General features: G+C 42.3%; 4 protein-coding genes across 5 annotated transcripts in view; 1 reads left to right on the forward strand and 3 right to left on the reverse strand.

Annotated features, from left to right (window-relative positions):
- cyld2 (cylindromatosis (turban tumor syndrome) 2) overlaps positions 1 to 4,299 on the reverse strand; it is a 6,073-nt gene extending 1,774 nt beyond the window's left edge. The window contains exons 1-11 of the mRNA XM_080892356.1: positions 4,194 to 4,299; positions 3,329 to 3,839; positions 2,908 to 3,034; positions 2,204 to 2,445; positions 1,954 to 2,122; positions 1,189 to 1,321; positions 922 to 1,026; positions 620 to 699; positions 445 to 511; positions 227 to 359; positions 33 to 141 (exon numbers count right to left, since the gene is read on the reverse strand). Of these exons, the coding sequence (XP_080748482.1) occupies positions 33 to 141; positions 227 to 359; positions 445 to 511; positions 620 to 699; positions 922 to 1,026; positions 1,189 to 1,321; positions 1,954 to 2,122; positions 2,204 to 2,445; positions 2,908 to 3,034; positions 3,329 to 3,763 (1,600 nt within the window). The 5' untranslated portion in view covers positions 3,764 to 3,839; positions 4,194 to 4,299. The remainder of the gene's footprint in view (positions 1 to 32; positions 142 to 226; positions 360 to 444; positions 512 to 619; positions 700 to 921; positions 1,027 to 1,188; positions 1,322 to 1,953; positions 2,123 to 2,203; positions 2,446 to 2,907; positions 3,035 to 3,328; positions 3,840 to 4,193) is intronic.
- Positions 4,300 to 5,501: 1,202 nt separating this feature from the next.
- On the reverse strand, positions 5,502 to 9,261 carry LOC308403083 (glutathione hydrolase 7-like). Its single transcript, XM_080892334.1, has 15 exons — positions 9,088 to 9,261; positions 8,751 to 8,938; positions 8,526 to 8,677; positions 8,316 to 8,433; positions 8,174 to 8,241; positions 8,023 to 8,096; positions 7,714 to 7,895; positions 7,533 to 7,626; positions 7,320 to 7,450; positions 7,133 to 7,221; positions 6,430 to 6,582; positions 6,182 to 6,299; positions 5,953 to 6,090; positions 5,766 to 5,865; positions 5,502 to 5,622 (listed from the first exon to the last, which is right to left on the reverse strand). The coding sequence occupies exons 1-15, from the start codon at positions 9,224 to 9,226 to the stop codon at positions 5,540 to 5,542; spliced, it is 1,827 nt and encodes a 608-aa protein (XP_080748460.1). The 5' UTR covers positions 9,227 to 9,261; the 3' UTR covers positions 5,502 to 5,539.
- Positions 9,262 to 9,429: 168 nt separating this feature from the next.
- Positions 9,430 to 15,254, reverse strand: tp53inp2a (tumor protein p53 inducible nuclear protein 2a). Of its 2 annotated transcripts, none has more exons than XM_080891848.1 (4): positions 15,110 to 15,254; positions 14,280 to 14,448; positions 12,286 to 12,376; positions 9,430 to 10,046 (listed from the first exon to the last, which is right to left on the reverse strand). In XM_080891848.1, exons 2-4 carry the CDS (start codon positions 14,386 to 14,388, stop codon positions 9,812 to 9,814), a joined length of 435 nt encoding a protein of 144 aa, XP_080747974.1. In that variant the 5' UTR covers positions 14,389 to 14,448; positions 15,110 to 15,254; the 3' UTR covers positions 9,430 to 9,811. The 2 variants fall into 2 exon arrangements, with proteins under 2 accessions (XP_080747974.1, XP_080747973.1); XM_080891847.1 differs by having other exon boundaries at positions 14,280 to 14,451.
- A 1,708-nt stretch (positions 15,255 to 16,962) lies between these two features.
- Positions 16,963 to 20,472, forward strand: snai1a (snail family zinc finger 1a). Its single transcript, XM_080892577.1, has 3 exons — positions 16,963 to 17,328; positions 17,835 to 18,347; positions 19,015 to 20,472. Exons 1-3 carry the CDS (start codon positions 17,253 to 17,255, stop codon positions 19,197 to 19,199), a joined length of 774 nt encoding a protein of 257 aa, XP_080748703.1. The 5' UTR covers positions 16,963 to 17,252; the 3' UTR covers positions 19,200 to 20,472.
- The last annotated feature ends 5,812 nt before the right edge of the window (positions 20,473 to 26,284 follow it).

Below are 26,284 nucleotides of genomic sequence, written 5' to 3' on the forward strand. Positions count from 1 at the left end.
TTAAGAAAGTGCTGCTTATTACTGCTCCTCACAGTTGTATAGGAGATCTGTGATGTCCAGCTTCAAGGAGGGAATAATGTGAGAAAACATCTTGTATTTGTTTCCAAACCTCGGCATCTGAACTATTAGACAGGACGGCATCTGAAGGACATAAGAAAAGTATTAATGACTGTACAGAGGAAAACTTGTTAAACACACTCTCGCTTCTAGTAAGAGAAGGACTCACCGTTTCAAATTTAAGGTCACCTGACAGGCAGGATGTGTCCATCAGCTGTTGGACCGTGGGTATCTGTCCCATCTGCTCCTTCTCCAGAAAGATCTGGAAGGTGTAGGCACCCTGGGACGTTTCTCGTTTCGATCTGCGGGGGAACACATATTCAGTAACTCAACTATACTCAGTCAAATAGAGTAAGATATCCAGTCCTGGGCGGCTCAAGTTCATACCTGAGTTTGAGCAGAGGCTCCGTGCAAAGCACCTTTTGAAAGAGGACTGTGATGAACTCCTCTGGATCTACAATGACAAGAGGCAGTTTAAAAAAGAACAGATAAATAAATCTGAAAAAAAGCCCTCAGATTTTTTTTATTATATTATAATGTATTTCAAGATACGGGCAGGTACCTTTTTCCTCTGTCCGAAAAGTGTCACAGCCAAGATGAGTCCGAAAATTCATCACACTCTCTGCAGGGACGAAGCCTTGTCTGAAATAAATAGATTAGCTATGAGAAAGCAACTGCATGAATTCACTTTGTAAGAACACATTAACCATACAGACACATGTGAATGTACCATGTCATCAAGGCAGAAAACAGCAACACTCGTTTATCAGCTGATACTATGTAAAAAGCCACTACGTCCTGGTTGTGCAAACAACATGATAATAAAAGAAATGAGATAAACAGTGTTGAAGGCAGCGTCTATACCTGCGTAAACGGTTCACTATTGCTCTCAGGGTGCAGGTTATGGGTTGGTCTGTGTCAGCAGGCTTCTTGCAGATACCATCCAGGGTCACAGATGAGCTGAACAAACTGAGGAAGGAGAACCACACGTTATTGTCAGCTGTGCACTTATCTGAATACAGTGTATCGTGCTCACGTGGTTGTACATGATCTCCTCTAGATACGATTAGCTTAGATAAAGCTAAGCAAATCGGAGTTTGTTGCAGGGGAATGATGGTGAGCGTGTTCTACCTGAAGAGTGTGGCATCAAGGTAACAGGAGTTAATGTGTCCCTGAATCCCTTTCATTTTTCCCACTAACAAAAATGGCGCCTCGGATTCAGGGATAGGTGGCACATCTTCGTCCGTGTCTTCATATGGAGGAACTAAAGAGGTGAGAAAAGCAGATGTTACGATGAAATGACACTTTAACACAGTCTTCGTGACTTTACTGGCAGCTTTAGATGGGAATGATTAATGATTAATTGGCTTATTTAAAGCAGAAAGCTCACAGGACTGTCAGACATGACAAGCAGTGTGTCACTGTGTGCACTGTCTCAAGTCTAACGTAATTTCTTGTCACCAAACCCTGCCAAAGAGAGAAAGGTGTGGGAATATTTGGAGGAGAATCACCTGGAAAAGGTTCTATACTATTTCACTGTGCGTTACACCATTTACAAGCCGTGTGAAACACAGGTATAAATTACAGATAAACAATACATTTTTAAAAAGCTGCCCAAAAGTTTTAAGTATGAATTTTACCTAATCCTCACGCCCTGATCAAGAGTTCTTTTTGGAAAACCTCGCATTTTGCGTTTTTGTCTTGTAAGACTAAAGGATTTTGAGCAATCATTTGTACAATAAAAACTATAATATAATAGAAACATAAGGAACCAAAACAGTTTGAACAGAACTGCCAGGAAAAAAGGAAAATCTGTTCCAATAATGTAAATTTGTGTATAATATCGAGTTTTTATTTCTTGTGTATGCATGTTTTAGACTGGGTAAGGTGTCGAACCTGGAGTGGTGTCAGTGGATTTGAGGATCTCTTTTCCTGTAGAGGCACTTAGAAACCTGCCATCGGGGCTGCACTTTGTGATGGGAACAAACAAAGCTCTTTTCTCCTTGCAAGTGAAAAACCGCTGACCACCATACATCCCATCAGAGCAGCCCTTAACGTCGTAGTCCTGGAATAGTGATTTATAACATTAATACGACAGATCACCAAAGCACACTGAAAGCAACTGCACAAATTTCTAGTCACGCACCAGTTCAATGCCAGCCCATTCACCAGTCTTTCCTCCAGGGACACCCAACCACCGGATGACCCCGTACACTGTGATCCCTGAGTTGGAAACCACCTCCACCATGGATCCCACCTCCAAAGGCACTGAGCTCAGACTCTGGTTCTGAGTCAAACTCTGCTCGGTGCGATTCTCTGTCGCCGGCTGTGCACAAGATCCGATGTTTGCAATGCAGCTGTTGCGTGTCACCGCCTTTCTGTTTAAACCTGCAGACATATATCACGATATGTAGAGGTGAGGATGCGATGCCTAGAAAGTCATATGACATTTTCCTTTTTTTTTTAGGCTTGTCACATGCTGCTTCATCAGATTGTCATCCAGCTAACAAAGATCTATATTTGAAGTATGTAGATAGTTTCAAGTGCACAGTCTACCAAAGGTAAAAGAAAGCCAGATCATGTGGCAGTTCTACTGTTCTGCATTCCAGAACAACAGAACCAGTTTTTCCAGTTGTGTAGTGGGACCACTTTCTTTGCATTGTTAGGGTTGTGGTTGGGGAAGCAGTTTTCAAGAATTTAGTTTGCTGTTTAGTAAGAAGGAGGTGCACCATGTTTGTAGTGTGGTAGTGTTGTTATCAAAACAAAAGGACTTTGATAAAGCCTGAGAGCCATCATATGGCTTTGAAACCGACTTGTTAACTTTGTGTGTGAGGCTAATAATCCATTTACCCCCACAAATGGCATCTTTCCACTGCAGTCCGAGGGGGACAGAGTAAGATGGGACCACCTGGATGATGTCTGCAGCACTGAAAAGGGACAGAGGAGGTTTCTTGGATGACAAAGTATGATCGGTGTCCTGTGTAGGAAACAAGGAAAAACAGTTACTGAAACGCAAACAGGAACTCTGACGTTATTCTTATATACAGAACAGAAACAGTTTGATGCATCTGTACATTTGCAGTGACATTATCTGGCTGCAGTCATGACTGATCACTCAGAGCGATATAGTCATCCTTATCTCGGTGCATTTTAAAGCATTAAGGTTGCACTTGAGAGCACGTGCAGTTATCTGGATGATCGTGCACTCCATGATTTTCACAACTTGAATCATCAAATCAAAATGTAAAAATAGATTATAAAATGAACTCACCACAAATTCCACTTCAAAGGCAAGCATGTACAGGTCGTCTTTATTGTCTTTCCGTCCGATTTGCATCAAGTTCTTCACCAAACCGGGAAGGTGTCCGTTCTTGTGCTTCACCACCACCAGGTCGTCCTGAGACAGCTCACAGATGGCAGAGAACAGTTGCGGGTTACAGAGCAGCTCCAGGCGTCTGCTTGCGCTGGAAATGAAGAGCAGGAGCTGTGCCTGGTGGCGGGTCAGCGGGTACATGTCCTCTATCTTCACCAGGCCCCCGTTCTTGGGGGTCCCTGGGTTGCTGTTCCCGCCGTACAGGAGCCCCACGAACTCTCCACGCTTCGTCTCCGACTCTATGCGCCCGATACATCCTCGGCAGAAGCCTTTCCTCGACTTCCCGCGAGTGACGATGAAAAACTTCTCGCTTAAAACAGTTCTGGGCTCCATTGAAACCCTTTATTCCCACCACTACAGTCTGTCAGACCGGTTGAAAGCTGATACTGTGCTTATATAAGCAGGTAACCTGCAGAAATGCGATAGAAATGCTGTAACAATGTAGCCCAATAGATATAATCGAGGATACTTCGCTAGAACCACAAGTTAGACGCATTTTCAAATAAAGCACATTGCCTGATTATTTGCAGGCTTTGTCATGGATAAAACCCTGACTTATAAGGTGAAATATTACAGACGTGATTCCCTTTAAGCTCCTGTGAAAGTTAACCTAGGTTCACAGCAGGATATAATATAGGCGTCCCCAGCTCTCTAAATGAACAAACGAGCCTGATCTTTGAACTTACTCAAAAAGCATTCCCAACTTACAATCATTAACGATTCGGTTTATTGTTTAAAACAATAATTTCAAAAACTGACTTACTGCGATCATGAATTAAGAACAATAAGCCTTGTTCGTATCCGGTTAATCCACTGCTGGAGCATGAATTAACTCCAGCAGAGGTGAATCACTTCCTCTTGGCTTCTGCTGTGGAGTGGGAGGGTTGAACTACAGGCATTTAAATGCTGGCCTGCATGTGACCGCCAACGCCCACCTGACGGCGCTCGCCTTCTCCGCCCTAAAAGTGCTCTCTATGAAATCTCTCAATCTGGCAAATATTTGACTGCAGACTGATTTAGAGTTAAGAACTATTGATGCGATCAGCTGACTGTAAGCTAATATGAATCTTTTTTTTCTTTATTGAAGTATTTGCTGTCCAACTTGGAGCTTTCGTTGAATTTGACTGATCATTAAGAGACGAAATTTAAAGCAGCCAGCGGTTGCACAGGTCAAGAGTTCCTGAAAGGTCTGAGTGCAGTTTGCTAAAAACAAACAAACAAACAAACAAAACAAAAAAAAAAACAGGGTCACATACTGAATTTTGCATCTGTCAATTTTATAATTGACAGAGGTCAAATCGGACTAATCAGCCACAACATCAAAAGCACTGACATGCTGAGTGAATAACACTGGGCCGTGACACTCGTCTGTTATGTAACTTTGAAAGATCTACCTAAACACCCATGATGACAAAACACCTGCTCCACCAGAAGATTACATGTGACTCCATCTTTTTGTTTCATACACATCAGTAGATTTGATATTAAGAAGTGCCTCTGCTGCAACCTGATGTCTGAACACAAACCTTCTGCTTATCGAGGATTACTTTCCCTCTTATACATGAAGTCACCTAATCTAATTACCAATGTATTACACTCTGGTAGCTATATAAAAAAAAAAAGTAACCAACACACTGGGGAAAATGTTTACAGTAACCAAGAGTTAGACTGCATTGCTCCCAGTGGCACGTTTGCCCTGACTGAATACATGTGACGTGTCCTTCTCCACCACACATTCTACATAGCGTGATGCAGCTATCTTGAAAGTACATCAGTTTTACATAACAGAAATTATTTTCTTCTGCATGCATGTACATGTTTTCTTAACTGGCATTAAATGACAGTTAATTTTATATGAGCAACTAAATCACGTTCCTTTAATTGGAACATGTAATATGAATACTCAGTTTTGTCTTTTTTCATTAGTAAGTAATCTGTGTTGCTGGCTGTCCCCTGTTGGCTGATTGTAATCACCAGAGAACTTTCATAAATTTACATCATAAAGTACAAGGACATCTCTATGCTTGTGAGAATATTTATTTCAAGAATAAAGTTGAGGAGAAAAACAACACTGTATTAAACCACCAGTCAACTGAGGCACTCCGCGGCTTAATAAGACTCCTCTGTCCTCACTCTTTGAACTGCATGGGCCTTTGCATGGAAACTCTGCCCACTTTCTCCTTGATAATGAGCTGATGGGGAGGGAAATTAGAAAGCAGGAAGTTACTATAATAATAATATTTTTTATATATATATATATATATATATATATATATATATATATTATTAGTTAAAAAGGCAAAAGGTCAACTGCAGAAGGCAAAGTGATACTCACAGTGAACAAGAAGTTTATTTGGTTCAAACTGGTGATGGAGCCCTGTCAGGGAAAAACTGTCATTTTTCTCTGTATGGAAGAATAATACGTTGACCAGCATCTGAAGCATAGAAACAGTGTTATCGTCAAATATTTTTACAAAACTGAATGTGAAGCCAACTTTCTTCATAATGTAAGGAGATCAAACCTGGGTGATCACACTCAGGGCATTTTGTTCACCAGAGGTGCTTACTGCCATGTGGATCCCACATTTATGCAAAGCCGGCACCACTATAATGGGCATGAGAAGCGACAGGGGCCGCTTTCCTGGCTCGACACAGTTTTCCTGTAAGCGAGTAACAGTCGATTGTAATATCTAAAACTGTGCCTCATACCTGACTGATTTCACAGCCTGAGATTTTTTGATGGTGTTGCACCTGATTAGTTTGAAGTTGTTCTCTGCTTGTATTTGGCCAGGAAAAATCAAGGATGAGGCTGTTAAGAACGATGCCTGATTGAGTTATGAGTCTGCTCCCAAATGGTCTGCTCAAGGAACTGCAGGAGGATGAAGATAAAAGCAGAGGGGGAAAAACAAAACAAAACCATGTAACATTTCCAAGAAGCGCATACCACACATATCTTGGTTTGATCATCAGAGTCACACTGTAGGCTGTAACCCAGTCACCTTGCAACAGACACAATGAGCTTATCTTGTCCCATGACAATGACCTGTCCAGCCACCAGTTCTGTTTGGGTGGAGTGGATAGGCGAGAGGTACTCAGATGGAGATGTGTGGGAGTAATTCAGCTGCTGCCCGAAGACTTCAGCCTGACTCTTGCTGTGGCAGGAACAGAGGAAAAATCAATTTGTAGTGGATTTTGGATTTTATGACACAAAAGAATGATATTAGTATAAACTAAGGGCTTTTAAAGTTAAACAAAGATGAGTGGATTTAGAGCCTAATAGTTTGTGACAATTTTTTAATTTGTTTTTTTGAATAGATTTGTTTTTCTTTAGAAAACAAGGACATATGAAAGTGACTTCAATCTTTTTCTTCAATCTCTCAGAACTTTTTAAAAACAAAAAGGAAAACTACTCTTCATGTGAGGATTGACACTATCCAAGTTGGATAAGAGTGCGTTTGGAGGTGTGTTCAAGTATGACTTTTAGTGACTCAGACCTCCGGTGTAATGCTTCAACCCTTAATATACTTGTGCTTTCTCAACTGGGACAATACCTCTGTTGTTTCTGGGTATAGTGGGATTTTTTTTTCTGCTTTCTTATATTTTATTAACTCACCATTCACCAAAACAGTCTAAACACCCACTACTGAAAACAGTCATTAGCTGTAACCCTAACAGTGATTATGATCCTGCAACATGTTTTACCTCAGCATGTCAGAGAGCGCCTCAGTCACCGAAGAGTTATAATTAGGGTCACCCAAACCACTGGCCATAGCTAAAGCTGTTTTCAGGGCCTTCATGGATAGCAAACAAAGCACACCTATGTAAGAGAACTGCCATTTACAACAGGTCATAATATACAAAGATATCGGAGGTATTCACACCCCAGTACCTCAGCGATCCAGAGGCGTGTTTGAGTTTCTGTTACGTTGCTCTTGCTGATATGGAGTCCCTCTAACAAGTTGAGAGCTGATAGCAACACTGCACCAGCAGATGGAGGAGGAGGAACCTGAATTATAAACTCTAAGGCAAGAATAACAAACTGCAGATGAAGACGTGAAGAAAATAAAGATAATTTTATCAATTCTGGTGTGTAAAATGTCACCTTTATCATTGTACTGGGCTTCAATGGGTAGCTCTACATCCACACTGTAGTTACCAATGTCTTCTCTGCTCAGTACGCCTCCATTTGCTTGTACCTTTGTAGTGAAAGGCAATGCCGGACTAAAACACATGTCATATTTGACTCACAAAGTCATGCCAGTTTGTATATGTATATCAGTCACCTCATCTACAATCTCTTGAGATAGGTTGCCATGGTAGAAATTCAACAAACCAGCCTCCAGGACTCCTGCCAGGCGAGGCAACCTCACATATGAACCAGCACTCAGAGGTCTTCCATGTGGCATGAATGCATTATTGAAGCTTTGAGATTGCTGCTCACCACTCACCTTTGATATAGCATCAGCTGTAGGAGATTTAAAAAAAAAAAAAAAAAAAACCCAAAAAAATCCTGATGTTAAAATTATTGTATTTATTATTGTATTGTGAAGGAAGAGAGGAGAGAAAATACAAAGAGCAGCAGTTTGTCTCACCTAAACTGTGAGACACATTGAAACCTTCTCTTGCTACAGCTGCAGCTCTGCTGACAACATCCTCCCATGGCAGACTGCAGCAGATTTATGGCATGACGTGTGACAAAAAAACAACAACACCTAATTAAAATGAACTTTTCTATATTCTTACCCTCCGTACAGTGTGTGGGCACGGTGCAGTCCCCTGAGCATGCCTGGCACTCCTACTTGCAGACCTGCCTGAAAATAAATTATAGGTGCAAATGAAAAAATGCAGATGTTTCAGGATTCCTCCACCCCAGCCTTTATACTACCTTGGCCTGTGAAACATTGTGCAGCACCTCCCTTCTGAATGCTTTAGGAGCAGATCCCAGAAAGTTGATCACCCTGGTTTCATTCCTGTGTATGTCATGAACGAGCATGATTCCTCCTCTACAGTGAGGAAATCAAAAAAGGTCAGGGACTTTCGTGTGTATTTATAAATAGAAGTCGCATCAGCATTGAGCAATGAGCAAATCACATACCCACCAACACCTGATACGTGTGGATGAACGACTCCCAAACACAAGGCACCGGCGATGGCAGCATCCACACTGGATCCACCATCACGAAGGACTCTGTGACCGAGTGCGGTGCAGCGCTCGTGATCCGAAAACAACTCCCCGTGTTGGAAGACCTGTAAACAACTGCCGTGACGAGAAATAATGTGACAGGGGTTCGACGTGCAAATTTTAGACACCATTGCATACCAAACTTTCACCCAGGTAAATCTGCAGGACCAAAGCAATTGACACTGGCATGGCAAAGATGGTAGACAGAGCGTAGACAGTTATTGGTGTGCCTCTGCTGGAGCAGTCCTCATCAGCCTCCTGATTGGATGGACTTTGGTCAAACAAATTTGTGCCATTAGGTGCCAGCTGTTTCAAATGGAAAGGATCTGTGGCAGCAGCAAGTGAGGAAAAAGCAACTTTAAACTGAGTTGAAATTTGTTGGGTTTTCAAGGCAAATTTGAACCAAATCTAAATAAGATGCCTTATTTACTAGTACTATATCTTTGTGTTTGAACTCTACCTCCCAATTCCTCACCATAATTTTTAGTCAAGTCACAAGTTAAGTCACTGGGTGATGAGCCATCAGCCAGCTGATTTGAACTACCAAAACTCTTGTAACCAAGTGTTGACTGCTTGTTAAGTTTTGTTTTAGGAGACGCCTCCATCCTAGCCATATCACAAGGTCTGAACTTCACGGTAAACCTCCAGATTACACCAGTTCCCCACCGAGCGCGCTCCTCCTGCAGCAGGAGCAGAACACAGCAGGTGCAATTTCCTCCAAACTAATGAGATCAACTGTTTGCATCTGTGAGAGAGTGAGCAGTTCACTGTCTGTGGGACATCGCAATTTCACTATAAACAAAAGAAACAAACAAGCTGCAAAATCATACTTTTATTGATGTATCAAAAAAAGGTTCTGAACCAACAACATACAGGGAAGTGCATGGTGTCAAACATAGCATAGCACTTGGTCCAACACTGTATAAATTTACCTGTGCACATACACAAAAAAAGAAACCTAGCGTATCTCATTTTATGAGGTGAATTCTTCATTTCAAATTCAGATACAGTACAAGTTCAAATGCTAATGTAGCTGCCTGGTAACAGTTAACTAGTGTTGGCACATAAAGATTAAATGTTTAGCTTAATTTGCAGAAACGTGGAAAAGCCTACAAGTGTTTTTGTTTTGTTTTTATTTTTTGTCTGTCTTCAGTTGCTTTAGCTTTTTGTGTGAGTGTGGCAATCTGTAGTGAAGAGATTCAGTGGCTGAGGCTGCGACAGCCTGGCTGTTGGAGGTGGTAGGAGTGGTGTTGGACTCCTTGGCGAACACGGTTCTGGCGTTGAATAGCGTTGCGGGACACATGATGCCGCTCTGCCAAAACCTTAGCCTGTGTCATCTTGGCTATAGCTTTGGGCTTGGACAAAGAGCTGAACACGGACTGAGCGCTGGTCCCAGTACTCCCGCTTTGTGCTGTGGGCTCGGCATCTGCAACGCTGGCCAGACACATAAAATAAACCCAATAAACGGACAATAACGCTTTTCCTTATTGTCTGCATATAACATATATTTAAAAAAACACTGTTACAGTGGTAGATGCTCACATTAAACACCGCCAGTTTAAATCCCAGTTTTATTACATGAACGCCCTGTTTTTTTAGCCCCAAAAAACAAAAAAACTAAATATTTTCAAAAAAAAACATTTGAAGTAATATTTGATTGTTATTATAATTAGGCCTTTAGATGGACTAAAGATTGGCACCAAGAGTCATTTCGATCGCCTTTTATTTTTTTTTCCAGGAGCGCATTTCATAAAATGCACACTATCGACCACGCCCAAAAAGTGCAATAAAAATATTAAATATTAATTTTTTTTTCACTTTAAATTGGTCAGTCTTTTAAAACTACTTCTCCCTGAAATATTCATATAAAGTTTTAATTATATTTTCGTTGTTTTAACCCTTTAAATTACAAAAAAACTAAAAAAAAAAACTAAAAAACTAAATATTTTCCCAAAAAAACATTTGAAGTAATATTTGATTGTTATTATAATTAGGCCTTTAGATGGACTAAAGATTGGCACCAAGAGTCATTTCGATCGCCTTTTTTTTTTTTTTCCAGAACCAGAAAATGGTCTCCAGGCGGCAAATGCTGCTCGTTGAGGCCGAAATGAGTGCATTCTCCCGGGTTAACTCGCGACGATGATCGGGGCATGTTGCGTCGGACTCCTTTTTCCAGCGCACACTTCCAGTACCACGTGACAACAAATACGTCATTTCCTGTTGACTAAAAAAAAAAATGCACCCTCTCATGGTCCTAGGGACCAAAAAACGGTCCGCCCGATCAGCGGGCGAAGCCGCTGCTGCACGCCGGAAAAGAGGCGTCATTTCCGGCAGGTCTGTCCAAGCAGCCCGCTGTTTTCCAGCAGAGGTCAAATGTGAAGCAAGGGCGCCACCCGGTGGACAAATAAAAAAATTACAACTCTAAGGCCTGTAGTCCAAAACGAAACCTAAGCTGGAGACCTGACGATCCCTTTGACCGTAATTTTTCTGGCGTGAAAAATAGCGTTTATAATGGAAGTCAATGGGCCCAAAACGGTCCCTAGGGTGATCAGTGTGAGTATTTTTGCTGCTCAGCCGTGTTAGGCTGATTTAAGAAAATCAGACTGGAATTTTAAATATTTTACAAAAACGAAGCCGTTTGACAAGTTTGGCTATATTACACCCAACACAGTGAAAATGGCTTTCATGCGAACAAACAAAGGGACCCAAAAAGGGCCCAGTATGACACAAGGGTTAAAACACTACTAATTTAAATGCTTGCTTTTAGATTTTATCATATGTTTTGAATCCCTTAATAAGTTGGCATCATTATATTTTGCTGATCTCTTAACACCTTATGATCCCCTAAGGCACAGGTGTCGAACTCCAAGCCTCGAGGGCCGGTGTCCTGCAGGTTTTAGACGTGTCCTTGATCCAACACAGCTAATTTAAATGGCTAAATTACCTCCTCAACATGCCTTGAAGTTTTCCAGAGGCCTGGTAATGAGCTAATCATCGGATTCAGGTGTGTTGACCCAGGGTGAGATCTAAAACCTGCAGGACACCGGCCCTCGAGGCCTGGAGTTCGACAACCCTGCCTTAAGGTCACTGAGATCTGCTGATGTAGCTGGGTTGGGGATTGAGCTTTCTCATTTTTATTCTTTGGCTTTCAAACCAGAGTGAGAGCTTAGGTATTTAGGCTTTTTTATTTTTGTGATTCTTCGGATATCTTTACTAATGTGTGTGGGCGTGTATGCTGTATTGTCCTGTTTCATGTGCACCACTTTGGTCATCTTTGTTGTTTTAAACGTGCTTTATAAAAAAATGGACTGGACTTCTTTCAGTTTCCTCTGAATCTCTGTTTTTCAGTGATATTCATAATACGGTCATCTCAGACTCATTAAAACTCTGGCTATCAGCACAGATACCCCACCTACAGACTATTCAAAACTTTGTTTACACGAGGCAGCCAATCAGAGCAAAGATGTCTTAAAAAGAGGGTGTAAAGGGGCTGCATCAGACCCAGTATAGGATAAATAAAGGATTACTTTGAATTGTGAATCATCTTTACTTTACTAAAGTCAATGAATATAATTATGGAGCTAGAGATTAGCGTAATAGGTCCATTTATTAAAGTATTTTAACTTTAAATATAATACAGAAACAAAAAAACAAAAGCATGCGATGACCTCACCAGTCAGTTTCCATGTCTGTTCCTTGAGGAACAGAGCTGGATGGTTGGCTGTCAGTCAACATTGCATCCTGGTTTTCTGCTGAACCTGCCTCTGTGAAGACAGAAGTTGACCTCAGTTATAAGACTGGGTATGTGTATGCTAAGCATAAGAGCAGGGCGATATGACCAAAAATATTTATCACGATATACATTTGAAAATTTGCGATGACGATATAACTGACGATATAATTGACACTAGACAAAATACTTTACATCTCCACAACTTTATTAGGGAAAAAAACATCAATCTATTTACAATTAAACAAACAGCTGTTTTTATGTGCATAAAGTTGTATAAAAATTTAACAGTGCAAATGCAAATTTCTTGCTGACAGTTTAACCAAAAGGCATTTCCAGTGGAAATGTTCCCTCTAAGCTGTGCGCGTGCGCAATTGCGCACTGCTGGCACGCTCTCTGCGCACAGAAAATCTGCGCTGCACACACAAAAAAAAAATCTAGCCTGAATTGAAATTAAAATTAATACTTTAACAATTCTGTTTTGCAGTGTTAGTCAGTAAGTGACTGGCTGCTCCCGTATGGGATTAGAACGATGCCACCTTATCCCATAGTCCAGCCAATGATGCGATTCACATTCGTATATACGCAGCTAATCAGCGTCGTCGACAGGCTATGACAGCGTCCTTATGTGCTGACACCGGTGTTTTAGCTAGCAAAGCGGCGGATGTGGAGTGAAGCCACGTTAATGACAACGTGTACAACCATTGGAGATGTGAGCAGGACAGACGGAACAATTGACGGAAAAAGTGTGGACTTTATATCAGTTTTTAAATTGTGTTGATCGGCAGAACAGCTGATTGTTCTGTAAATAGTTTAAAATGTTTATTTAAAAACTGCCTTGGCTGCATTTGTAGGTAAACAGCTGCAAAAAACTTTGTTGTTTGCAAAACTCAGTTACTTTTTTGAAGAAGTAACTATATAATTAATTGCCCAACATCGGTCATTATATTCTGTATTTTGCAGACAGAGAGTTACAGACTCTCTCACAGACCATAGACTCGTAATACAAGTCAGAGCTTTATTTAAAAAAAAAAAAAAAGTTGTGTTTTCAAAATTGGAGTTCAAGTTATTTTTTATAATAACTTAACATACGACACAGGTCATGAACAAGATTTTTTTTTAATTTTCATTGTATGTGGGCTAAAGCAGTAGTCTAACATAAATGCTGTAATTTGATTATTTTAATAACCCATGTAACTTGGATGGATTCGATGCTGGCGTGACCACAGTGCACACGTCTGCTGTCGCTCACAGTGGTCCAAGGGAGTTTGTGTGTTTGCTCAGACACATGAAAAATTAGAGGAAACATTGCACACGGGATTATAAGGGGCACTGTCGATTTTCAGAAAAATCAAAGGACTGATTTTAAGTGTGCCGTATTTAGCATGCTCTACCAAAAATAGTGCTTTGTTGTGTATCTGACGGACGAAAGCCAAACCAGTTCCACACCACTGAAGTTGCAGCATTTTTACAAACCATTTCTGGTTCATCCGTTTCATTCAACGATTCGCTTTCGCCCTTCTCATTCTCCGTCGCCGCCATGCTTTTTCTGCCATGTGCGTATGTAAACAGAGGCAGTGAGCATGTGCATTTTACCCATCTTCTATCGCGATATTTCATTTTCTTGTCGTTGCCCATCATTATACCGGTATTACCGTGAACGGTATGATATGCCCCAGCCTAAGCACTGTACTCGCGTGTAAAAACAAACACTCAATATCAAGGTGTGCAGTTCACGGACTAAATAACTAACAGATGACCTACTGAATCGCAGTTCTCACACACACACACAAACACACATACATAAACATACATGAAAGAAGTTTAATATCTTGTTTAACTTTGTTTGACCATTTTTGTGTTAGCCTGTTGGAATGATGTAAAATATGTCACTGTTTAAATAATGTTATATTACTGACAGACGCTGCATGACTGACCTTGGTGAGTGACAACATGCCACCCTTCCTCCATCGTGTCTCCAGCCTTGACATCTTCGGGGGTCTCCTCCTCTCTTCCAAAAAGCATACGCGCGATTGTTCTGAACATATCTGTTGTAGTTGCTCTTCTTTGTTCTGCACGGTGCTCGGGTGTTACAATGCTCTTCAGCTGCTGTGGGCAAGAGAAAAAATCAAAAAGAATAAAATATCATTACTTCCTGATTTAATTCAACACAGCCCTTGATTCCCCCCCCTTACTGTTTGGGAGTGGGTGATGCCATGAGATCCCATATTACTTTTAACATATTCAAGCAGTCTCAGGTCAGCTGACTGGGATGCCCAATGAAATGTTTAGTAGTTTGCTGGTTTGAATAAGAATGCCCACTCCCCAAGAATTTCATTGTTAGTGACCATCTGTTTCTAGATACATGGGGGAGGGGCTCTTTTCATCAAACATCTGACCAGTGGGAAGCTACGGCACTTAATTCATAAAGATTTATCTCTTATTTTTGTATAAATGCATCAAAATTAAAACACTGCAGATATTATATCATTGAATCATATTTTCATCTCTTCTCGTTGCCTGAATTCATTATCAGATGCATTTGTTGTATATTGTTTCATGTCTTTTGCTCACTCGGCGTCCTCATTTACAATACCAGAAGATTATATCGTATCAAATCAAAAGACCTTAGACGGCCAGCAGTGCCTATCAGTCCAACGCAATAACAAGCGAACGAAATGTAGCTTTATGACAACAATTCAAATGTAGGTTATCTATTTCCCGTCAACGTTAGCAGCCTGTGAGAGCAGCTCTGCAGCGACCTTACCTGCGCTTTCTCAGTTTGACTCGAAGATCATTATGGAGTTTCAGCTGGGTACATATATTCAAAATAAGCCTATAAATGCTACAACGCACCTCAATGCGACTGTTGTTTTGGATTTCAAATATTCAACCGATAGCTCAATAACAGACCCGCCCATATCCCCGCCCACCAGGAGCAGATCACCAATCAGAGGCCAGGAGGGAGCTTGTCGTTTTGATTTGAGTTTAGTCAAAGATGAAACATTTTTGTTAAGATAATTCCCCTCATTTAAAAAAATAATAATAATAATACTTTTTTAATGTAACGTTTACGTTTGTTGTTCGGTCTATTCAGCTTTGTAAATCACTTCTATACAAATTACACCAACGTAACTTTTTGTATTTTGCTGCATGACTAAATAAAGGGAGAGATTTTTAGTCGATATTGTGAAGTAATAACACTAAAATTTGACCTTTTGCGGCAAAAAAAAACATGTTTTGCACGGGAATAAGGTATTTTTTTCATAAGCGGAAAGAACTGGACAAATATTGGTGTTATGTCTCCACCTATTGGTTTGCTAAAATGATAAGGGAGGTTAACGCATCTTAACATCCCTTGCTATTGTTCCATATTACTGGATGTTTCATTAAAGAAATAGGCCTAAATGAATAAGTATTTAACGTTCAATAACCTATTTCAATAGCAGTTGAATATTAACACGTGTACGAAAAATACTGTATCTTTTGTGAACGTGTCTAAGTCTGAAATTTAACTAGATCCTATACTAAAGCTGAACGCCAATCAAAGCGCACAGCCTATGGCACAGAGCTTTTTTGAAAAACTAAGAATCCATGCTCACTTTTATATGTGTGTGCTGCTTCACAGTAGGACCTTGTGGACATCCATGATCGGCTCATTGTCCGTGATGTGAAGGACAAACACGTGCGTGAAATTTACGCAAAAAATCACTGTATGGATGTATGCTTAAATCTGTCAGGTATATTCAATTTCAGTGTTCTTTTTATTTTATTTTCAAAATCAGAAGACTGTGATTTACTCCAGGATTTCTACCTACCAGTAGGACAAACTGATTATTACTACATGGTTTATCATCTGTGTCATTCATGAATCTGTTGTTTTGTGTTATTGTGTGTTATGTTCTCAGTAATTATCTTATTTTTAAATCGTGGATTACTATATCACGTTTGCTGTTCAAACGTGCACAACCTTCTTCTTAGTTTGTTTAAAGCTATTTCACGGGTGACATGACTTGGACGCAAGAAGACCGCTTTGACAGCAAAGTGGTTTCACATGGCGTGAATGGTCATATAGTTTTACTTCCTTTCTTCCAGGAGATGGTGCCGTTACTCTGCTGACGTTGATCTACGGTCCATAAATTGATAAACTGGCATATAGCTTATTCTATATCAAGCTGCACCTTTCTTAAAATGGAAAGTCCGATGACACTTTAAACCAAGTCAAGATGCCGTTTCACAATAGCAGCCAGTGTGTTTTTAAATCAGCATATGGTTATTCTCATTCTTTCATCTGCTTGGAATTATTGTTGCGGTGTTATTATTACGTATATATGGGGTCAGGTGTTTATATCCTTCCGTATCTATAATTATATGAGCTTAATAGAGGGCAAATTGTCATCACACCTCCAAGAATCTGCATTATTGCACCACAGAGAGCCACAGTCACCCAAACTGCCATTTACATGCATGTCAATAAAACAATTCGCTATGGTTCCTTCACCTTTTCTCGTCTGCGGCTCAGCGCCGCTGGATTCCTGTGGAAAGGCTGTGAGGCTCATGTTTTTGTTGTCGTAAAGTGTGTTGAGCGTGAAAGCTTCTTTCTGAGCACTTGAGCGGCGATATGTGAGGTGGGAAGGTGGGGAGGGCCCTCGGGGTGAGCACACCCCTACTTGCCTGTGTCAGAGTATTTCAGAACAGAGGCCAGTATTTAGAGACTCTTCATGAAAGCTGTACATATGACTTTTTGCTGAAGTTCCACTTTAACTTTTGGGGCTGTTGGAGGACTTTTTCTCCCCTGTTTCCCACGGATCCGCAGAGCAAGATTATAAACGACTTTTTCGACTTCTAGAAACTGCGCCGTGACCACAGGATACTTTAACGCACAGTTGCTACACCCTCAAAGAAGGACAATGCCTCGATCTTTCTTGGTCAAGAAATACTTTGCTAAGCAAAAGCCAAACTACAGTGAACTGGAATGCCAGAACAGTGAGTTACGAAGTTGTTTATCCCTTCAATGAATTATGAAAGCATCCTTACATAAGCGTCGCAAATGAGGCATGAAATTGTCCCTTTTTCTAACTGTAGAAGTAAAGTTCAAGTCGAATGTAAGAACATTTTCTAAATGTGTTCTGTCTGGTCCGACTACAAACCAGTCTATTCCCCGTTCAAGTTGGGACCCGTTAGATGCACTTTACCCCCCTTCCTGCACCCAGACAGAGCTCCATTCATGTTACAAGCCCTTGTGAATACGTGGGAGGAAGCGGCCACAGAGCCTTCCCATGGCTCTAACTTTATTCTCAGTAAATCATGAGGAAAAGGGGGAAAAAAAACGAGAAGAATGCAGAACCTAAATCAGTCAGGAAGAGAATTCATGCAGTCCACGAGAATAGATAAAATTGTTTTTAGATTTCAGTAATGCATTTACAAGCTTAATATTTAACTTTTGTAAGCTTTCTAACACTGGCTGTGAAATCATCCTCTTTCCTTAACAGACACTTATTTGGAGAATTATACTCTTGCTGATCTCTCATCAGTCAACACCACTGCCACCTGCTTCACCACAGGTTTGGTGTGGGATCTGAGTGTTCTTCCCACCCTTTACCTACCAGCCTCCCAAACAGAACCCTCTGCCAACACAGGGCCCCTGGACCTCAGCTCCCCATCCAGCCTCAGCAGCAATGCCAGCAGCAGTGGAGAGGAAGATGAGGGGCGCACCTCAGACCCCCCTAGTCCTGAACCCGTGCACACGTATGGCCCTCGCCAGCGGATGAAATGCACAGGAGTCATGGCTCATATCAGTCCCCCAGAGGAGGAAGAAGAGAGAGAGACCCCTGCCACAGCTGCCAGGCCAGCTTTCCTCTGCAAACACTGCCCCAAAGAGTACACCAGCTTGGGGGCTCTAAAGATGCATATCCGCTCACACACTTTGCCCTGCGTTTGCACCACCTGCGGGAAGGCTTTCTCCAGGCCGTGGCTGCTGCGCGGTCACATCCGCACACATACAGGTAAGACCCATTTTCACACGTATTGTGCAACACTGTATGGTATCTGGCAACTCTCCAATGGATTGTTGACACATGAATGAAGAAATCTGTGTTACTGAAAATTTGTAGCTCTGCGTATGAGTTGACATCATTGTTAGTCAGCAGCAGGTCACTCCCTTATCATTCAGACTGTGTATGAGGCAGCAGGATATCCATGACAATCAATGTGATGAGCTTAACACTCAATCAGCAGACATTATCACACAGGGAAGCCCTCTGTAGACCTTGCACTCATTGATTACACATTGTGTTTAATGTCTCGGCAACAATGACTCATCTGCTAATTATCTTACCACTGCTGTTGGTTATCACGCAGAATGGAGGGACAAAAGGTTTAAGGAAAGCCTGAGGGCTCCCTGCTATCACTGAGCACTTAGTACCTGCAGCAACTTGTTAGCGTAATCTCATTTGGCCCTGATTAAATCATGCTAATTCAGTCAGTCTCTGACCCCACCGGTCTGCCATGTGATTCTTTATTATCTTCACAATGTGACTGCTGTGTGTGAGGTGTTAGTGGAAAGCTCTTGTGAACTCAGTGATGCTCGAGTTGTGTCCCTGTATGGGATTTTTACTCACATCTAGAGGGAAGTTCCAGTGAAGTCATAAGTTTCCAAACTTTTCCCTGCAGGTGAGCGCCCATTTTCCTGCCCCCACTGCAACCGGGCCTTCGCCGACCGCTCCAATCTACGGGCTCATCTGCAGACCCACGCCGAGGTGAAGAAGTACCAGTGTAGCGTGTGCTCTCGCACCTTCAGCCGCATGTCACTGCTGCAGAAACACAGCTCCTCGGGGTGCTGCTCCACTTCGGTGTGAGACGGCCTGAAGGGAGGCAGAGGGGACCCACTCAGAGCTCAGGAGGGCTTGCAGCCATGGAGAAGAGGTTTTCACAAGCCCGGTTGCCCTGTTGAGGACCTATAAGGCCACAAAGAGCATGAAATGGCCTGCTTTATGAGACCTGGATGGAATTAAACCTCATTATGGATCTGACTTTACAAGCCTCTTTTTCACCATTAAAAAAACAGCTGACAAGCTGATTTTTTTTTCTTTTTAAATATAGTCCAAGGTCTTGAGGCTGGACCAAATCTGAACTGCACTATGCAGACACTCACTTGATATCAGCTCCTATGTTGCTATTGTGCCCATTCCAAACACCAAATATGTAGTGAACTCATTGGGTTAAGAGGTGTTCTTTCCCGTCTCTGTCCCGGTGCCGGTCAGCTCAGGATCATGGCCGAGACACAGCTGCTCAGAGGTAGGGGTGCGTGGGTGGAGTAAATCTCTTAGCGTGTCTCAAAACACACACACACACACACAGACACACAATTGAGTGCACACACAGCTGTCCTCGGTACTGTGGTGTAGATAGACGAGGTGCTAACAGGTGCTACAGCCCTGACCTTCGCTGGTTGATAGCAGGTGACTTCCACTGCCCTTGGTTTGCTTAAGAAAAAAGAGGAAGCATGTCATCACAAAAGAATGGCACCAGTTAGTGTTTTCTTCACCAGTTGGGGGATCATTTTAAGCCTCTATTTTGGCTACATCCAAACCTTCTCTTTAATCTGATGTGTTTAGGAGATAGGAAAAGCCGTTCCGTCTGTTATTTTCCAAAGGAGTTTCACTGTGCAGCTCTGCCATGCATTCTAGGTTACCACAGTGTTAATAATGTCAGCCAAAGCCATACAACTCAAATAAATACGTGCCTTGAAATTATATTATTTTTGAAACCAAAATGTGCCTTGTGTGTTTACCTCATTTAGTAGTCATGGTTTTAAGAAATGATTGCAGTATTAGTAGAAATTAGTTCTATAAAGTTTTAAAATGCAAAAAGGCTGGGACCAAAGAATTTTGTAGTTTACAGCATGGAGACGTGCTTGCCTATGATGTAATGAGGACCCTGTAAATGGACAATGCAAAGATGAATTTTTTAAAAACTTTCCTGAACATTTTATGGCAGTGTTTAATAGTGCAATGTGCAAGTGATGCGTTATGTCATATTTTTGTGCTATGCTTGTGTGTTCAATTCCTATTCCCTGTATTTCGCAGCTGATATCCTTTCATTCAATAAAGTAATTTATGTTTATTAAAACCTGCAAACCGGCTGTTTTATCTCCGCTTCGATGCGACGAAACGAGCGCGGCTGAGAAGTGTTGGTTCATGGAAGTCTGTTTGATCATTAACTGGGAAATTTCTGCTCAGCGCCTTGTAATTAGTGAGCGAAATGACCGGGATGTTGAAACTGAACTGCAGATGTGCAGGTGAACACACTGTGCTGATGATGGATGGAAACAACTGAATGCACCTGCTTCCAGTTTGCACCTGCCATTTACTTATCGTTCGTCACTGTGCAAACATTACTGGATATGTGAGTGTACAGTTAAAAGAACTCAAACAAAAAAACTTCTCTTTCCCCCTTCTGTCCAGCCCAAGCTTGAAGATTTAATTCACATGTGCTCACCTACCTTTTTTAAAATGATCATATAGGGGATTTCTTATTACTACTTGATTGCAGTGTAAATATGTTGTTCCCTCTCTGGGGAGAGAATTACATTCTCCTCTTCCTCTGCCTAGAGAGTGAGTCAGAAACTGTTTAGCTTTAGTTCCCATGTCTCTCGTGCTCACAGTCAGTAAGTCAGGCCACTAGTCAAGCCAGCAGTCAGTCAGTTAGTTGGAGTTGGTGTGCGTGGGCTGAGCCAGCTGGGCCAACAGAGTGAGGTAAGGTGTTCCACGGCAAAGTTCCCTATTTCCTTTTGAGTCAGCTACCAGCCAGGATGCCTTCTGCAGCATGTAATGGTGACTCACCTCACACAATCCTCAAATGAGATTGCTTATGCAAATTCTTAAACATCTGTGGACAAACACCAACAACCTCCAACATGGAAATAATATGAGGATTTCATTCGAGAATGTGGCTGATTGTGGCTCCTTTTGCCCTCATGTTCTCGTGTGTCTTAGTTATTGTGCTCTTGGATAAAAGCACTATTAAAAGATCAGCTGTTGGATGTTAGCTCAAACTATTTTGATGTCAGCTGGTATGTCCCGAGGTCAGGGTGTTAGCTCTGGCAGCAGACACAGTTGAAACGAGTCCTCAAATTAAACATCAGGTTTGCTCTTGATTGGCTTTTCCTGATGATTTTAATCTCTGTCATATTTCTCATCATCTAAGATTTATAGGATACTGCAGCGATATATGATATGTGTGTTCAGAAAAAGCAAAGGCCTTTCTAGTTTTATTTATTTATTTATTTTTGTGCTAAATGTTTTGAACCTTGGACAAATCTGGCTTTCCTCTATCCTTTATAACTAGGTCAGAGTTTTCCCAGATAGTGCGAAGCCTTATACATTTCCTGTAAAAACACAGGCACATTTCAATTCATTGCTGCATCACAGGTTTTTGTACTTCTTTCTGCCTTTTTATAGAGAATTAAAAACACAACATGCTCCCCTTCCCTTGTTCCTCGGGGGAGAGTGGAGGCCTGGATCTGAAATCTGAGAACGTTTTCCTGCTGTGTGCTTTACAGTGCCAGAGCACTCACTGTAATTTACCAAAAGTGGCTGCTATTTATGCCATAAAGCATGTGTTTAACATTCCTGAACCCCACTGTGTTTGTGTATTCCTCGCTCACTCGCTTGCGCTCTCCCACTCACTCTCTGCCTGCCTCTACTGCTGTATGTCTATTTATGTGAGTGTGTGTGTGTGTGCGAGTAGTAAGTGGAAATGGTCCCTACAGAGCAGCAGCCCTTTCCCTCTTCACAGGAGGATCATCTCTCCCCCTCTGAGACAAGGCGGACAGGAAGTGGGAGTTTACATTGGCCTACTTTACCCAAAAAAGCAGCCCTGGGTCGAAAAGCTAAAGTGCTCATGTGGTGTTTTTTTTTTCTTTTTCTTTTTTGGCTGCTGCAGTTTGCCAGTGCCAGCGCTGTGTCCCATCCCCCCCATCAGCTGTCCCACCCATGGTTGCTCTCGCAGCCAACTTTTTGGGGTGGAGTTGGGTGGCCAGGAACTAACGAGCGGCCTTCAGTGCAGCAGCAGTAAGGGCTCATGGTCTGGGAGACAGGAAGGAGCTGTCAGCATCTCATAAACAGGACTCATCTTGCACTCATGACACACAAGACCTGGAGAGAAGTCTCCCAGGAAGAGGCCTTCAGAGACCCACTTTAGCTTCAGACTGTTGCTTAGTCTGATGCTTACTGCCCCTCTGGATAAGCCATAACACTGACACCGAATATACATAGCTAGCATGTCACACTTGAGATGTTACAGTCACTTGACAGTAGGATGAGTATCACCAGTGGACAAGTCCAAATAAAGTGTTGTAAAGCTGTGATTTAGGCAGCCATCGACTGATTTGAGATTCACACGGGAAAAGGAAGTCACATGAAAACATAAGTGTTTCCAGTCCGTCTGTTTAGGGGTTTGTGGTGTATTATGGTAGAAAATACAGTAGAGTATTCTTTCATTGTTACACTCGAGTTTAATATAAAATGTCAGTATTGGTCACCGTTGGCCTGGCCACTCCACTTTGAGACCCCAGGTGTGAAAGATAACCTCATTACTGGTGTGTCTGTGGGAATGGGAACAAAGCGACACTCGTTCTTCTACTCTTAAGAATAAAACAACTGCTCAGTTTTGCTAGGTATACTCCCCCAAAACCTCTCACCTCACGTGTTACTCTCTCAGCTTCCTCCAGCAAAATTAGCACCTCTCGGTGTCTATCACCTTGCTTAAAGAGCACTTTATTGCTCTTGAATCTTAACGTTGCCTAACATTTGGTGGGAGTTTTTTTCCTGTCTCCCTCAGAGGTCTCCTTGGAGTTCTGTTGTCTCACTCTTAATACAATCAGAGTTTGGACAAGTGATGCAAATGTCAGAATGCAAAGCTAATTCCTCTCCGCTGAGCTGCAAACAGGCCAGAGACTGGTCTGGTAAATAAGAAGGCCAACAGCGGTAACACCACAAATATGCTTAATGATGGATTTGATCAGGCTGCGGAGTTGCCCCAAGGCTGGATTGGAGAAGTGGTTGGGTGGGTTGGAGGATGGGGGTAGGGGGTGCATATTAAAGAGTAATGAATCACACACTCAGTCACAGGGTCGCCGGCTATGAATGTGCTCTCTGTTGGTTTTCCTGGAGCCTGGAGTTTACTAACTGATGACGCAGGCTGGACTTGATCAGAGACATGTGTTGCTGCAGATTCGATGCCAGTGAGAAGCATAGCGAGAAAGAGGGGAGAAGGGGGAGAGGTAGAAAGATGGACGGCGCCTGAGCTCTTTGCCTTGCCTCCATGTGTCCTTCTGGGTACTGGCTTGCACTGTGGCTGATGGGGTCGGAGGGGAGATGGAGGGAGAAAATAGACCTCAGTTATACATTGGAACAGGAAGCCAGAGATTCTCTGAGAGTATCCTGACCTAGATTTTAGTTAAAAAGAAAAAATCATTACCCCCAAATTCCTGTGTGACATCTCAGCAAGCCATGGAGAAGCATGCCTACTTGACACAAGAGCAGTGAAAGCAGAGCTTCCTCTGCCCTAAAATGAAAAATAAAACCAGGTCTCACAATTAAACAAGGACAAGTCTACAGCGTAGGCTGTATAGAAAAGATAGATGCCTGTGACGTCACCCATTGGTTTGTGGACAACCACTTTGAAGCTGGGACTTCAGTTTTTTGAAGAGAGCAATGAGTGCTAAATTATTACTTCTTGAATTGTCTGTTAGTACAAATAACCACAAGGAAAGCTATAGTAATTCCATCAAAAAACATAGTCAGTATTTCCAGTAAAATGACTCGAACCAGCTGCAGGGAAGCTTAGCAAAGAGCTAGCAGGGCTAACACCTGTCCTGGCATCCACCTGTTATTCAAAGCAACCACACCCCTATCAATAAATAGGCTGAGGTTGCTACTGGGCCAACAGCCAGCTCGAGTCTCTGAGAGACTGCTACTATCATAGTGGTGCTTCAACCTTAAAGTTAACATTAACATGCTATCTTGTCCATATGTAGGAAAGCTAACTTTACTTGCTAGCATGGAACTCCAAGTACGCTACATAGTTCTTTTTCCTTGTTTTGTAATTTTGGCATAGCGATCAACAAGGTGAGGATTGTCCAGACTTATAAGCATTTTCCAGAGGGAAAATGCAGAAGTGCAGATACTGCCCATTGTGACTCTTTTCTAAAACTGTAGAAATTATCACTAACTGTTAGGGTCATACTTAATAACCCTCTCCACCTGCCAGAGGAGGAAATATCACCTGTTTGCTACAGGAGAATGCACCTGAGCATACTTTCCCAGAAAAAGTTCAAGACGACGTTGAGCTGTTGCCTGAGGCCTTAAAAGAGTATTATGAAAGAGGTAATGTAGATTTGTGCCCACATGTTGGAACATGTCACTGTGTAACCGTGTGTAAACAGAATCTGGCGGTGTGCTGGGAAACAGATTGCCTCCCCGCTTGCTTCTAACTTTTCAAGATTTTGATTTGTTGAGCTTAGAAAGCTCTGTGTGAAAGTGAGATATGCTTACCCGGGCATGCCAGCTCATGCCGTGTCTAAATGTGTTGTACACTTGAATGTCACTATCTGGAGGAAAGCTGCTAATTGAGTCATGATAGTGTCTGTGGCATGTCATTTCCCATGAACAGCCTCATAAACCACACCAGCATGAGAAACAGACCTGTTTGGAGCAAGAATGGGAGTTTGGTTTGTCACTGCTGAAGTGGAAGATGTCCAAGGTTTCCCATTTGTTCAAGACGGAGATCAAAGAAAGTCAAAGCCAGAGGCATTGCACCCTGGGAACAGATGTGTGGCATCCAAACACTTCCCTGAGACAGTAAACAGCCACGATGTTGCTCGTGTGCGCACACACTCACGCAGAGATTACGTGCAACAGCTGTCATATTGTCATCGATCATTCCTCAATTCCACCTCTCAGGCATCTTCAGATAAACACACGCAGACATAGGTGAGCACAGGCAGACACACACACACTGAGAACTTGTCTGCTGCGTGGGAGGCCTATGCAGCAGCTGTTTATGATGGAAAACACCCGACACTCCCACCGACACCCCACAGACTGTCCTGTCATTGTGACATACCGAGGGCTGCTGAATCCCCAAAGGCTGTGAGGCTTCAGACCAGGACAAGAACGATCTATTCATCAGCAGTCCAGCTTTCAAACAACTCCACCAACCACACAGAGGAGCGGTTGATTCTGCACAGTTGGTTCCCAAACAATTGATACACACAGGCCAATAAGCAAGCACTCGCTCAATCCCAAATCTATGCACGCACAGAAACACACGCACACAGCACTGCACATGCTGAAGCCATTATCCTGTTGCTTGTTAAGTCATTACTCTATAGCTTGTTATTTTCTCAAGCAAGAGAAAGCAATCTATCCACAAAGGAGCGCTGAGAGATTTGCCACCCGACTGAGTCCTGGGATATGGGAAGTTACCCTGAAATTTGAGGAATGTGGTGAGGTTTGAAATCTAAGGAATACAGAAAATGATCATCTACTGGAACAGTGAAGCTTCTTTCCTGGAGTCTCCAATTCAGAGCTGCAGCCAAGACTGTGAGAGATGTCCACAGGGAGGGAGTATTATAGACATTACTGATGACAGCGCAGAAAAGTTTCAGTCCACCAATGGGAAGAGGGGGAACTGACATAGTCTGAGAGCTTTGACTTATTCACGGTGGATCTCAGACATCTGGTTTCCATTTCCCTCCTCTCCCAAGACAGTGAATGCTGGCAGCGGGGCTTTTCAATGAAATCGTCTATTCGACTTCCTGTGCTATCAGTTTAGCATACGTGTGCGTGTGTGTGCCACAAAGAGCAATGAAAGCAACGCTCAACACATAGACAGTTATTAAAGTGAACTGCGCTGCTTTCTTCCAGCGTTTATTTTT

The sequence above is a fragment of the Rhamphochromis sp. 'chilingali' genome (assembly GCF_963969265.1).
Source record: "Rhamphochromis sp. 'chilingali' genome assembly, chromosome: 9".
Taxonomy (NCBI): Eukaryota; Metazoa; Chordata; class Actinopteri; order Cichliformes; family Cichlidae; genus Rhamphochromis; species Rhamphochromis sp. 'chilingali'.